General features: G+C 46.5%; 1 protein-coding gene across 2 annotated transcripts in view; it reads right to left on the reverse strand.

Moving 5' to 3' along the window:
* Positions 1-638: 638 nt before the first annotated feature.
* Positions 639-15,511, reverse strand: part of gpc6a (glypican 6a) — a 94,795-nt gene continuing 79,922 nt past the window's right edge. For both annotated transcript variants that reach the window (XM_052062524.1, XM_052062523.1), the window contains 3 exons: positions 8,689-8,819; positions 7,220-7,395; positions 639-5,261 (listed from right to left, as the gene is read on the reverse strand). In XM_052062524.1, the coding sequence (XP_051918484.1) occupies positions 5,038-5,261; positions 7,220-7,395; positions 8,689-8,819 (531 nt within the window). In that variant the 3' untranslated portion in view covers positions 639-5,037. The remainder of the gene's footprint in view (positions 5,262-7,219; positions 7,396-8,688; positions 8,820-15,511) is intronic.

Consider the following 15,511-nt stretch of genomic DNA (forward strand, 5'->3'; position numbering starts at 1 on the left):
GCTTTGAACAATTCCTAACAAAAGTGTGACAAGAACGCAAAGGCCCCATTGAGATTTCATGTTCATTTATATATCAATTAAAAGAGAGAAAATCACATTTTTAAAACAAACTCTTATAATATTACTTTGTGTCATTTTAAGTAACAAAAGCCAAATCAGCAATCCATTCAATTATTTAAAAAAAAATATGGTAAGGCATATCTGCTGTATCAACAACTTCAGTTCCGACAACACTTTAAACACTGTGCATTGGTAGCTGTGCTCCTTGCTTGGCCGATTTTGCAAACGAAACATACTGTACAGTACCACGATCACAGCATATGTCGAAGCAAAAGTGCATGAAACATTGTACATCGAAATGGAAAGGCCCTTGCATAAAAAACATTTAGTTTGAAACATTCCGCAAACACGCAAACCTCAAGTCGCCGGCCACCGTTGTCAATTACAGAGTCTGTTCTTTTTCGCTTTTGAAATGCCAGAGGGTGCAAAGGAGACCGAAGTTGTTTTCCGGACAAATGAAATTCCGCTTTGAAGTATCTTCGACACTAGTGCAGTATGTGTGACAGTGTTGTGATAGCTTGTCAAGGAGAGAATACGCAAGACAGAGGAAAAGGGCAAACGTGGCTCCTAACAAATAGTTTTTATTTTTTGGGGGCGGGGTGGTGGGGTTGGACCGACTGCATATAATAAGTCTTTTTGGATTTTTCTTCCCATCACTTCAGGGACACCAATAAGGACCTACTTATTCTAAGTCAGCCAAAACCCTCTTTCCAGACAACCATCGTGTTTGGAGTCGGAAGAGTGCAGGTGTGTCGGCCTTCGCAAAGCCACAGATGCTCATACACAGCTGTTAAAGCGGAAAAGCTGAAAAAAACATGACATCTCCCTCAGAAAAAGACTGGAGGTGAATTCCGAGGGATGCTGTGCTCTGCAGTGACCAGGATTCATCCAAATATGCCTTCTCGGGGCTGTGAGCAGCATAGGATGACAACGTATCAATCCGATGGCACACTTTGTAAATGACGCTATCCCATAATTTACTGCATTGTCATTCACCTTATTTTTGACAAACGAAATTTATGAAAATCACGCCAAATGGATAGAATCTCAAGGATTTTCAATTTAAATTGCGGCGATATCATTCGACGTGAGTCACCGAGGTGACAAAAGATCCTTTTCTGTCTGTCTATCCTCCAAGTAAATGTCAGAACATTTCAACTCGAGGTTTCCAGTCAGAGTTTATGATGCTACATGGTTTTAATGACATCCTCCTGGCTAATGACACTGGAGACTGTGCACATCTAGTTTGTTGGACCTGACTGCGGTATTTGAAACGGCACAGCATATGTTGGCTCGTTTACAACACATGGCGGGCATTGGTGGGAGCGCCCTGCAGTGGTTTAGTTCCTATGTGGCAGGCAGGATTTATTCATTCATTCATTCATCTTCCGAGCCGCTTGATCCTCACTAGGGTCGCGGTGGGTGCTGGAGCCCATCCCAGCTGTCTTCGGGCAGTAGGCGGGGGAAACCCTGAATCGGTTGCCAGCCAATCGCAGGGCACACATAGACGAACAACCATTCGCACTCACACCTAGGGACAATTTAGAGTGTTCAATCAGCCTGCCACGCATGTTTTTGGAATGTGGGAGGAAACCGGAGCACCCGGAGAAAACCCACGCAGGCCCGGGGAGAACATGCAAACTCCACACAGGGAGGCCGGAGCTGGATTCGAACCCGGTACCTCTGCACTGTGAAGCCGACGTGCTAACCACTGGACTACCGGGCCGCCAGGCAGGGTTTATTTATTTATTTATTTGTTGTGTTAGCCTTGGTTGCTCCGAGTCTCACTCTGCCCCCACTGCGTTATGGCGTTCCACAGGGTTCAATTTCGGAGCTCCTGCTGTTTTCATTCCTTTGTACTATATTGAGAAAGTATGATACTTCTTCTCGCTGCTTTGTGGATGACAGTCAGATCTATATCCCGCAAAGCAAAAAGGACCCTTTCTCCTTAGGCCACTTTTGTCCTGTCTGTAGGAAATTAAAGCCTGGGTGGCACGAAACCTCTTGAACCTCAACCTTCCAAATGAATTATGGTCCCCAGATATCCCCCTTATATACCTCCTCCTGTTGACCCAGCTCCACTGGCCTCTTATCATCTTACGCCAGCAGTCTAGAATCTGGATTTCAAATTGGACAGTGATTTTTTTTTAATTGGTGGCGCCATGGCGGCCCGGTAGTCCAGTGGTTAGCACGTCGGCTTCACAGTGCAGAGGTACCGGGTTCGAGTCCAGCTCCGGCCTCCCTGTGTGGAGTTTGCATGTTCTCCCCGGGCCTGCGTGGGTTTTCTCCGGGTGCTCCGGTTTCCTCCCACGTTCCAAAAATATGCATGGCAGGCTGATTGAACACTCTAAATTGTCCCTAGGTGTGAGTGTGAGTGCGAATGGTTGTTCGTTTCTGTGTGCCCTGCGATTGGCTGGCAACCGATTCAGGGTGTCCCCCGCCTACTGCCCGGAGACGGCTGGGATGGGCTCCAGCACCCCCCGCGACCCTAGTGAGGATCAAGCGGTACGGAAGATGAAGATGATTAAATCAAGCTTTAAAAACAAACACATTTTTAGGCCACCTGCTAAACAAAAGCCTGTCCTTTCATAAAAACACTAATCCGTGCCTTTCTAACATCTCTGTTGTCTTACTTTCACGTATTTCATTTTGGAGTCAACCAGTCATCCCTCAAGCGTCTCCAGTTGGTCCAAAATGCCGCTCACCTCCTGACTTGAGCACGTAGGAGGGAGCGCAGTCGGGTTGAGAGCGGTGTACTTGCTGAGAAATGAGCACTTCTAAACAGTTTTGAGCTTCATGTCCCCAACTACGCAATGTGCTGCTCATCTATTTCTGTATGGCTCTCTGTTTCACACTGGGGAGTCTTGTCCCTGATTCAATTGCACCATGGTGAGTTTGCCTGGAATCTGCCGGCCGCCTCCTGTTAATACACTTTCTGCACGGAAAGAGATGAGAGAATTCATCTGCTTCTCATTCTGACTTGACCTGCAAGCTTTTTTGTTGCACTCTCTCCGGAAAACCATATGGTCAAATACAAATACTTTTATTTCGCGTCAAATGTCTCAATCCACAACCACTCAACTATTTGAATCATTTGAGAGAATCGACAGGAGCGCCATATTTTCCATTGTGCTTGTCGTTTTGTATTTAAGAACTTTTGAAGGACAACGGCCATGAGGGAAAAGCGCTTCATCTCCTTCTGGAGAGCAGCGAGGAGAGGTGTAATGTTCCGTACCCACTACATGGAACGTGTAATCTGTTTGAGATGCTCACCGCAGCTGTTAATTTGCTCGACAGGAGGGCTTTAGGAAAAGAGACTCACTTGTCAGGTTTTTATCTTGAGACACACTGCATCCTCGTGACTTTGCACCGCCCTGATACCGTCAACATTTGCCCCCTTTTATTGGTCTCCCTTGCAACAAGTCTGTAACTTGGCTTTTCGTGACCCAAGGTTACATAAATTACATGTTGGGCACGTGAAACTGGCCATGCCCTAAAAGCTTTTACATCACGTTGAGGTCACAATCTGCAGGAGATCAACAGAGTAGTGCGGAGTGACCTTTGTCGTTTGATTACCGGCACGTGGCTCTAACCTCTGCTCTCAGCTTAGTTTCAAATCGATGGCTTTGTGGAGATCATACCTGCGCCTTATATTTGGAAGCTGCGGTCTGATGACTGAAGTAAATACTGATTGGGAAAAGAGGTCAGAATTTAGAGATGGAATACTGCCTTCTAAGAATAAATCAAAATCAAAGCAAGTGAGTAATCTCTCATGGATAGGTTTTTAGAGTTATTAGTCTTTGACTCAACCAACAACGTGCCATTTCAGTACCTTCAATGGAAACAATTATAGCTATCCATCCATTTTCCGGACCGCTTAATCCTCACTAGGGTCGCGGGGGGTGCTGGAGCCTATCCCAGCCGTCTTCGGGCAGTCGGCGGGGGCACCCTGAACTGGTTGCCAGCCAATCGCAGGGCACACAGAGACGAACACCCATCCATGCTCACATTCACACCTAGGGACAATTTGGAGCGTTCAATCAGCCTACCATGCATGTTTTTTGGAATGTGGGAGGAAACCGGAGCACCCGGAGAAAACCCACGCAGGCCCGGGGAGAACATGCAAACTCCACACAGGGAGGCCGGAGCTGGAATCGAACCCGGTACCTCTGCACTGTGAAGCCGACGTGCTAACCACTGGACTACCGGGCCGCCACAATTATAGCTAGCATGATACCAAATTTAATTGGAGAAAAAGAAGAGGTATTCAAATTTGTGTTTCAGGTATGATTCAAAAAAGCCGGCAAAATATATCTGTGCAAAGCGGTTCCCTCGGTGCAGTCCAAAAGCCCCCAGTTTTGGAGAGGAAATGTGCAAGGATGACATGCCGAAAAGAAAGCAGTCGCCTGAAGCCAAACTGATTTCCTATGTCTGAAAATGTCGATCAACTCGTGTATAATCTTGTCCAAATCATTAAAGCCAAAAGATTTCAAAACCTGCGTTGAATTGAATACTATTTCTTTGCATGCACACAGTAAGCATTTTTTTTTATTCTATCCAAAGGTGGGGGTTGGCGGTGGTCGAATACGATCAACTGACGCCAGTCCCGAAGTTGTGTACGAAGGAAATAAAATCACATTCCTGCATTATCTAGAAAATATAACCAGGCAGGAACGCCACCGAATGAGTTGTCACCAGCGATGATACTGAAAATGCACTCCTAAAACGATGAGTGACCGCCCACCATTTTTGTTCAGGGGTGAAAAGCTTTTTCAGTTTTGTCACCAAGTATTTCTGTTGGGGATGACAAGGACGCAGCGCTGTCCTGGTTTCAAGTCCTTGCACACAGTCAGCAAGTCTCGACGGGGTGTTTTCCTGAAGCTTCGACAGGTCTGGTGAGGGAGCAGCCGTTGAACGTGCTTAAACAGACATGTTCGCGGCAGTATCGTAGTTAGTGAGCAACTCGCGCTCATCGTATTATCTCCATCTGGGCTGCGCCGCGCTAAATGATGTTATGAGGGCGGTCATCATTAATAGTTGCGACGGTCCGTGGGAAAGCGTCTTGCCCGCCGCCGCCGCTGCTGTGTGGACGTCACTTCTGTCGGCCCTGATCACAGGAGCCTTGGATCCCACCAGGACGGCCTCCGTCGTGCAGCCGTCTGAGCAGCCGCTGCCGCTGCCGGAAGTGCTGCCTTCGTCGCCTGTGTGGAGGAAGCAGGCGTTGACATTGTGTGGGCCAAAAGTTTTCTAAATGAGCCTCTTCATTTCCGGTGCCCCCACGACAAAGTCTCGGTTCACCAAAACATTTGATGACAACGTTGTGGATTGCGTGGGCAGGGCAGAGCAACATGTCACAATGTTTTACAACATTATCCGGAATATCCGTCGGAATCTACTAATGGCCTCCTTAACCTATATTCTAATGTAGTGGTATGAAGTGTATCGGGCATGTATTACGCTGGTCAGGAAGTCAGGGATTGCAAGTCACACCTTGACAAAAGTTCAAATATTGAGCTTAAATTATTTGGCCATATGAGTGAGGCTAGCGCACTTTGTGTCTGTCCGTCATGGTGAAGAAGGAGCCGACTCCGAAGGTAAAGGCGAAGCTCTCGATTTACCAGTTGATCTGCGTTCCTACTCTCACGCGCAGATCCCTATTTCCTCCGCAGGGATCTCTCTTGGAGATAAGGTGAGAAGCCCGGTTACCCAAGAGGGGCTCAGAGTCCACTTGCTTCTCCTCCACGTCGAGAGGAGACAGATGAAGTGGCTCGGGCATCTGTTTAGGATGCCTCCTGGACGCCTCCCTGGTGAGGTGTTCCGGACATGTCCCAGTGGAACGAGGCCCCGGGGACGACGACCCAGGACATACTGGAGAGATAAAGTCTTCCAGCTGGCTTGGGAACGCCTCGGATCCCCCAGAAATAGCTGGAAGAAGTGGCTGGGGAGAGGGAAGTCTGGACTTCCCTGCTGTAGCTGTTATCGCCGTGACCCGACCATGAATAAGCGGTCTACGTATTTCTTCTACTCCTTGCAGTCTGTGTAATTTGGTACTTTTCGGCCACCTTTTGTTTCCTCGCGTTGTGGCGTGCTAACAAAAGACTCATCATTCATTGAATGCGGGCCTTAACCGTCACGGTAAATTGTAGTTGCACATTGTGACCATGAAACGGTGACTGCGACTGCTCATTCCATTGTTCCCCGAGATAAACTAGCTCACGATGTCGTAGTACATCTGTACATGTAATTGTGCACATCTTGGTACACACATGTGAAACGCTTCAGCTTTTTCTGTGTGTTGGCAGGGTCATTGTTAGCTTGATTTTCTCCTCTAATGGAGGTGAACAGGTGCAAGTGGTACTAATTGACATGAGTGATGAACTGATCAGGTGTGACCGGGGACTCATCTTTTATCATGCTGCCCCAACCCTGGTCTAGACAGTTCCTTCTGTCTGCAAATCTGAACAGGTTTGTGAGCAAATAAAGGGTACAATATGTACTGTAATATATCGAATGTGCATGTACCGTACAGCACATATGGTAATTGCCTACAAACAGCACATATCAAAAACGATGGGTCTCCACATGTGCAATAAATGTGACAAACCATCACACCTGAAAAGGTACAAATGTTGCACTTCCCCCCCCCCCCCACCCCCGACAGTATAACGACGAAAAAAAAGGTGCTGATCCTAGAGAATAGTCACAGAATCTATGAGGAAGGCTTGACAGACAATTCTGAGGTCCACACTGAGTCTTGTAGCGTCGCATTAAATGTCCCCACAACACGCTTTGTTAGTGTTTTTTTTGTTATTCCTGCAACAACGACAACCACTTTAAGATGTTTCTTCTCTGAGCTTGCTGACTATTTCTTGTAATGTTCTATTTTCTGTGTCACCATGACAACGGCTATCTGTTAACTTAATGATACCGGTCTTGCCTCATTGTAAAACGGATGCATCCCTCCGAGTTGTGTGATGAGTTGCTACCGGATAATCAGCTGAGATCTTCCTTTGCTCCAATAGCTCATGGGATTATCACGTGTACCATACATGTGCATCGTGTATAAAAAAAAATAATAAATGATCCCACTCCGCTTTCTTCATGAATCTACAAAAACAAAGACTGTATGTCGTCATCGAAGCCAGTTGGCCGCACTTACTGGAATCTTGGAAGTAGATGTCATTTCCATTGTATGCATTTTTCAGCTTGTTGCTCATGACACGCAGGGCCATTATTTGTTGTCGAATTAATGTGTCGGGCCTGGTGATGTCCAAGTTCACCTCTGGGTTGTTCACCTGGTTGGTTAGTCCCTCCTTCACCACCTCTGGGAAATATCTAGAGAAAAATATACGCAGTAAAACACATTTCGGTGAATCCATTTCATTGAATGGTCTGTTTTTGGTTGTTACTGGAAATCCTATGTTGACAACTGGCTTCAGTTGTGCAGTTTTTCTAAATATCATTTAAAAAAATATGGCCCTTATTTTTCAGAAAAACAATTTCAGTAAAAAATGCAAATGCTGTGTTGTTCTATGACGTAATGTTAATTTTGCAGATTCTTTTTAGATGAATTAAATAACAAATATCTTGGATCAATTTGTATTACTGTATTGTGAAATAAAGCAAAACACTGGCAGAGCAAGAGGGGGGCCAAAGGGGCACTGCTCCCTCCTGAAATTTCCTTGGACCCTCAAGGTGTTCGGCCAGATCATTTGACTTTTGGGTATTTTTTGATATTTGTTTTGTTTTCCCACATTCCAGCACCGTTCTCCCTATAGAAAATGTAATATATGTCAATCGGCATTTTCTGAAGAATTTTGATGGTTTGTTAAAGAAAAACAAAAATGCAAATCAACTTAAATGCAGCATCTACATTGGTTTATTTTTCTTGACATCTTAAAGACTGAAAGTGGAGATCTGATCACCTTGTGTGACTTTAAGTAGGCTACCTAAGGTGCGTCAAAAATGACAAGATGGGGGTAAAAAAAATGTATGAGTGGGTTCTAAAGAAATTACACCTATTTTTATTATAATTGATAAACGCGTTTCCAAGATTTTGTTTTGTCTGGCCATCCCACGCCGCCCTCAAGGATCAAAGTGTAGCTCCGCCATTGATGTAAAGCACACCTTGTTAGCGTTGAAGCAAAATTTCAAGACGATTTTATTATACGGTCCACTCATGTCTTGAGTGTTCATGGCGTTTTACTGTCGCAAAGCAATTGATCCCCTTTACGGATTTAAATTGGCCTCTAATAACAGTGCTGGCAGAAGCAAGAGAATGAACATCTTTGATTGCACCATCTGTCATTTTGTTATTTGCGGTGGGCAAAGGGGAAGGCTGTGGTAAAATATTCAGCCCGTCTCTCTGATTTGCTGTCAAAGGAAGCGGCCAATCCGATCATCTGTACAACTCAGTGATCTTCGCACTGCAGTGGTAAGAACTGAAGTTGGGACCCCTGTGGGCATTTGAATCTTGCGTTTCTGCTTATCGGCACACATTATTTTACTTTGAGAGTGAGAGTTCGTCTCGTAACACAGTGTTGTTACTTTCATCTCGACCAGAGTGCGATCACCAAAGAGCGGACCCGCATTTGTGCCGCCTGGAAAAGCGTCACCAAAAGTTCTCACCTGGCCTTGGCGTGACTATTCCAACACTGCTCTTCGTCAGACTCTGTCAATTTGCCATCGGCGCAGATATCATCTGGCAGGTTGGACCAGAACCCTTTGGACACCTTTAGTTTCTCTCTGATGTCAATCACCTGCCGCAGGCCAAACGAGAGCACAGAAAGACATTAGCATGATTTTTAGTTGACTCCTTGAAGTCCCTTGAACCCCCTGCACTCACTGGCTGCTTGCTAGCAGTTTAGCGAACAAATGAGGTCCAAAACAAGAGTTATGGAAAGGGTGAGTTTAATTAACAATTTATTAACATTCTTCTCCACAGTTGCCCCTCACACTATCCAACTGCCCTGTGTCAACCGTCGAGACCTTCAAGTTCCTGGGAATCACAGTCTCCCAGGACATGAAGTGGGAAGTCAACACCATCTCCATCCTGAAAAGGGCCCGGCAGCGGATGTACTTCCTGAGGCTGCTGAGGAAGCATGGCCTGCCACAGGAGGTGCTACGACAGTTCTACACGGCAGTCATCGAATCAATCCTGTGTTCTTCCATCACGGTTTGGTTTGGGGCCGCCACAAAAAAGGACAAAATCCGACTTCAACGGACAGTTAGGACGGCAGAAAAAATCGTTGGCACAGCCCTACCCACTCTTGAGGACTTGCACACTGCAAGAATCAAGACAAGGGCACGGAAAATCCTCCTGGATCCCCCGCACCCTGCCCACCACCTTTTTCAGCCACTCCCCTCAGGCAGACGCTACAGATCCATGCGCACCAAATCCAGTAGACATTTAAACAGCTTCTTCCCTCTAGCCATTAACTCCTTAAACAGTCACTGACATAGTCACTCTTGCACCACAAAATGGTACTACAAAACTACTGGTATACTCTAAAATGGTTCAATGATTTTGTTGTTTACGATGATACTAGTGCAGCGTGTTATACCGGAGACAAATTCCTTGTGTGTTCTACATACTTGGCCAATAAAGATGATTCTGATTCTGATTCTGATTCTGAATGGACGCAGGGACAGCATGGCGGCACATGAAATGTTGTGGTTTAGAACTGGACTCGGGCCTTAGCTTCCCTTTGTATAGCATGAGCTCTCATTGCTCGCATGGGTACATTCCACATTTTTTGGAGCTCTGAGTGTGAGATGGTGGGTCCATCTGTTTTCTTTCGCTAATCCTTCGGAGATCCTGAGGCCTTCCCAAGCGAGCCGGGTGACATGGTCTCTTCAGCATTTATCCTCATCATATGCCCGAGCCATTTTATCTGGCTGGTCCTGATTGTGCAAGAGCAGAGGCTCTACTTTGAGACTTGTTCAGATGACTGAGCTTGTTTCCGAGGGAGAGCCCGGACAACCTGCCGGAGCAAACTCATTCCGGCCACTTTTGTCCAAGATTGTGCTCTTGAGAGATGACTGCATTCGTGTTTTGTGACAGAGAACGGGTTTACGGAAACCGCTCACGTGTAATCCTGTGTCTAACCGAGCATGTCACTTTGTCCAAGACGTGAAAATGTAACATAAAACAATGCTGTCATCTCTCGAAGGTACTGACAAAGGGCAACGTTCATCTTCCCGTGCTTTGCATTGCTTATTCTGTCCACGTACTCCATCAAGAGAGTTTTCATTCGGTTTTCTTCCCACGTGTCTTGTCCACTTGCATCCATATTGTGTTTGTCTTTGATTCACACAAGGCAGACGCGGGGCTTTCGACTTGAAAATTTAGAACAAGTGCCCACCCGTGACTGATTCCATCTGGACTCAGCACCGAGTTTGAGTGGGTGAAAAGCAAACAGGAGGGGGAAAAACATGAGGACTCATCATGAACAGATGTTGTTGCCATTGTGTCTGATAAATATGATAAGAGAGAACACGAGTTCATCAGCGTGCCAATCTTGCAACTCATTATCATCAAATAAGCCCCCGGTCGAAGAAATGTTCCGCGGCCGTTGCCCCGCTGAGCAAAAACGTTTGATTTTAACATTGAAATGAGCAACGGGCTTTCACTTGTATAGTCCCGTTTCCGCAGTTGGGGGTTCGCTGTCTTGCTCAAGGACACTTCAGCATGGTCACAGGGGTTGAGGATCAAACGCACAACCTTCAAGGTTGGGTGTCGAGCACTCGACCACTGAGCTGTGCTGCCCCTTAAAAATATTCCATGTCGTCCGTAATGTTTCGTGGTTGTAGGAATCGCTAGGATGTGAGAGTGAATCCGCAAATCAAGTTGAAATAAATGAAAATGAAAATAATTGAGGGCGGCCCGGTAGACCAGTGGTTAGCACGTCGGCTTCACAGTGCAAAGGTACCGGGTTCGATTCCAGCTCCGGCCTCCCTGTGTGGAGTTTGCATGTTCTCCCCGGGCCTGCGTGGGTTTTCTCCGGGTGCTCCGGTTTCCTCCCACATTGCAAATACATGCGTGGCAGGCTGACTGAACACTCTAAATTGTCCCTAGGTGTGAGTGTGAGTGCGAATGGTTGTTCGTTTCTGTGTGCCCTGTGATTGGCTGGCAACCGATTCAGGGTGTCCCCCGCCTACTGCCCGAAGACAGCTGGGATAGGCTCCAGCACCCCCGCGACCCTAGTGAGGATCAAGCGGCTCGGAAGATGAATGAATGAATGGATGAATGACTGACTCATTTTCTCCACCCCTGAAGATTGACTATGGAGGATGGAGAATGTAAAATATATGAGCGGGCATCGTTCGGCTATTTGGGGTTTAATTAATGTTTCGGCACAATCAATCAAAATGTTGAACAGCAGATTGATGGACTCCTGTGCATTCCCAAGTGCTTGCACGGGAAGAAGATGTTGCATACTTGCCAATTTTGGACAACGTGATTCAAGGAATTTGGCCGACCAAGCGAACAATCGCTGCGGCCGACCATTGGATAACTCACAATGACAACTCTTTCCCGGCTGCGGCGCAGGCTTCCATCCCCACTCCGTTTTCAGATTTGAGCAGCGAGCGGAGTACAAAATATATTCTTCCAATCTAAATTATACTAATCCCCTAGGGGACACCTGATAACGCAACGTGTTTTCCAAATCGACATTGAACTCTTCATTTAGTAGCTTGATTTGCTGAATCCCCTTTAGCTAGTGTCTTTCATCGTTCTTGTTCTAGCGCAAGCCTCTGCCAAACTCAGAATCACATTTGGCCAAGCAGAAATAATCAAGTGAGTGGAGTCGTCATGCTGCTGGAAAACGATTAATTTTCTTTAAATTTTCCATCTCTGGATTTTCCAGAAATGTTGAACTGTCACCGTAGAACTTAACGGAATTGGACAGATCAGTTGCTGTAAATATTCAGATTGGTTTGGTTTTTGCTGAATTAAAAAAAAAATCATCTATCGTCCAAAAGGATATTCATTCATTCATTCATTCATCTTCCGAGCCGCTTGATCCTCACTAGGGTCGCGGGGGCTGCTGGAGCCTATCCCAGCTGTCTTCAGGCAGTAGGCGGGGGACACCCTGAATCGGTTGCCAGCCAATCGCAGGGCACACAGAAACGAACAACCATTCATTCTCACTCACACTCACACCTAGGGACAATTCAGAGTGTTCAATCAGCCTGCCACGCATGTTTTTGGAATGTGGGAGGAAACCGGAGCACCCGGAGAAAACCCACGCAGGCCCGGGGAGAACATGCAAACTCCACACAGGGAGGCCGGAGCTGGAATCGAACCCGGTACCTCTGCACTGTGAAGCCCACGTGCTAACCACTGGACTACCGGGCCGCCCTCCAAAAGGATATATCATGTCTAATGTTACAAATTGATATAATAACAACTGCTCACCAAGAAATATGATGGCCCTGCGAGTGGATCCGTCCAGCAACTGATTGAGGCGAGCAAGAAGGAAACGGCCACATATAAAAACAAACATGTCTTACTCAATGTTGTGTTTCGTATAAAATTGTCTCACCCAGGTGGCAAGAAGAACTTTCCAAGTATTTGTCTCGTTTTTGGGCATTTCAAAACACTCACCATTCAGTAAAAATCAGCACATATTGGGGACATTCTGCTGTTCTTCATTTTTATGATCACATGTGATCATACGAGAAGGCTTTGAGGTTCTGTCCCACTACAAAGCAGTGCCAGCGGGATGCTCAAAATGAACTAGGGACTAAATACTAATAAAACTAGAACTAAATACCTATTTAAGTGCTTGATGCTTGAATGTATCTGCTTTTATTGAGTGCGTTAGCTTCTGCGATTGCGTGTGCTAGCTTGTTGTATTACGTACGTTTCTCTGGAATTACTTGGCCTTGTATTGTGTTCGATCCATTCTGCTGGATTGACGATATTTGCATGACATCCAAACTATAATCCTCATGTCGAATTTTAATCCTATTCCATTTGTATTTCTAGCAATTGGTGCCGAGATGCTATTCTTTTTTTTTTTGCGTTGTACAGCTAGCTGTCTCAGGAGAAGCGCTCTCTCTTTGAATTTCTTCTCCAGAGACTTCTCCTTTTCTTTTTATGTTCTCGAGGATTGGGGCGGGAATTTTATTTCCTCTCCATCACAGAAAGCTGCTACATTGAGAACTGTTGCGAGTCCCCGCAAGTGACACAATGTACACTCACCAGCCACAACATTGGGCACAATTGAATGAGATCCCAAAAGAAGTCGTCTGCTTTTCATTGACACTGTGAAATTGTTGTGGTGATGACGTAACGCGACAGTGTCTCCTGAGGAGATTTTCGGGTAACTCTTAGAATTGTCGTTGACCAAAAACACCTCAATATGCAGTACTACACTTTATTACCTGTTATTCCTCCCATTTCACGATGTAACGGGAATCGAATTGCAGAGACAGGCCTCACTCATACAAATTGCCATCTGGAGCTCGAACCACAACTGCGGTAATGAGGTTAAACAGATTTTGATGTGGGTCTGGTTGCCCACCAGAAGTGAAGACCTCAGCATCCTAGCCACGCCATCGATCAGAGCAGGAAATGCACGGCTATTTTGTTTGAGTTCCCCCCCGTGTTGCTGATAACTCCAGATTGCGAAAGGAGGGTCTGATGCGATGCTTACGCTTTGGGAGGAGTTTCATTCTTTGACACGTATAAGCAAGGGTCAAGGCAATATGCGCAGAGAAATATCTAAGGGCCACAGGTCGCGCAAAGACTCTCGACCATCACGCCGGAGCATATTAAATATGTTTGGAAGATGGACTCTCAGCAATAAGATTCAGGAGAAAAGTACTTTTCGACAGACAGAGTCAAAGCTGTGCTACTTCTGTCGTAGAGGAAGAGTTCAATAGCAGACTGCTATTTTTGTTGAAAACCAAACGCCGCAACTTGTCAGAGACATTTGGCCAGAGTTGGTTGTGAAGAGGCTTGCTGGAATTGTATTTTCTCTCCTTTTCTTTATTGCAACGGAAAATGTAGCCGTGTGGTCGTATCTGGAGAGGTTGTGTTTGCCGCAGAGAAATAAATGCTCGGTCTTATCAAGACGGGAGCTTGAGTTGCTCAACGCAGGCACATTAAAGACGTGCAGTGATGCTCCCCCCCCACCCCCACCCCTCTCCTACTTTGTGTGCTCTGCAGGGGGGAAAGAGACGGACGGAGAGCTGAGTCGTGATGAGACTATGACTGATTTAGTGAAGATGGGAAGTGGCACTGATACTCATCTCTGAGGGACACCAGGGTTCAAATTGTGGACATTTTAGCGATCCTGTTCTTTAGGTATCACTGAATCCACGCAGGCGGCCCGGTAGCCCAGTGGTTAGCACGTCGGCTTGACAGTGCAGAGGTACCGGGTTCGATTCCAGCTCCGGCCTCCCTGTGTAGAGTTTGCATGTTCTCCCCGGGCCTGCGTGGGTTTTCTCCGGGTGCTCCGGTTTCCTCCCACATTCCAAAAACATGCGTGGCAGGCTGATTGGACGCAGTAAATTGTCCATAGGTGTGAATGTGAGCGTGGATGGTTGTTCATCTCTGTGTGCCCTGCGATTGGCTAGCAACCGATTCAGGGTCTCCCCCGCCTATTACCCGAAGACGGCTGGGATAGGCTCCAGCACGCCCCGCGACCCTAGTGAGGATTAAGCGGTTCAGAAATTGGATGGATGGATGGATGAATCCACGCAAGGCTGAATGAACAAAAAGACCCAGCAATATAAAATTATACACGCTCAGACTAGGGGCGCAACTGACACTTTTTTTTTTACTGATTGATTAGTCTCTCGCTAATTTTGTCGATTAATCACTGAATCTTCACAGAGCTTGTATGACTCCATCATTATTTGTATTATTATTCATTCATTCATCTTCCGAGCCGCTTGATCCTCATTAGGGTCGCGGGGGGTGCTGGAGCCTATCCCAGCTGTCTCCGGGGGAACACCCTGAATCGGTTGCCAGCCAATCGCAGGGCACACAGAGATGAACAACCATCCACGCTCACACTCACACCTAGGGACAATTTAGAGCGTCCAATCAGCCTGCCACGCATGTTTTTGGAATGTGGGAGGAAACCGGAGCACCCGGAGAAAACCCACGCAGGCCCGGGGAGAACATGCAAACTCCACACAGGGAGGCCGGAGCTGGAATCGAACCCGGAACCTCTGCACTGTGAAGCTGACGTGCTAACCACTGGGCTACCGGGCCGCCCTTGTATTATTATACTTTTTATTATTTTATTTACCGGTACTCTTATTATTATTATTATTATTATTGGAAATGTTAGAGCGTACGGTAATGGTGTCCAAACTACAGCCTGGGGGCGAGCCATCCGTTTTTCAGAGGGCTGCGACGCGACCCAAAATAAATCAACGAATGAATCCTAAAAATGATATTTGACAGGGGCAGCGAGGTTGGTTAAAAAAA

Source organism: Hippocampus zosterae, chromosome 4 (assembly GCF_025434085.1).
Source record: "Hippocampus zosterae strain Florida chromosome 4, ASM2543408v3, whole genome shotgun sequence".
NCBI lineage: Eukaryota > Metazoa > Chordata > Actinopteri > Syngnathiformes > Syngnathidae > Hippocampus > Hippocampus zosterae.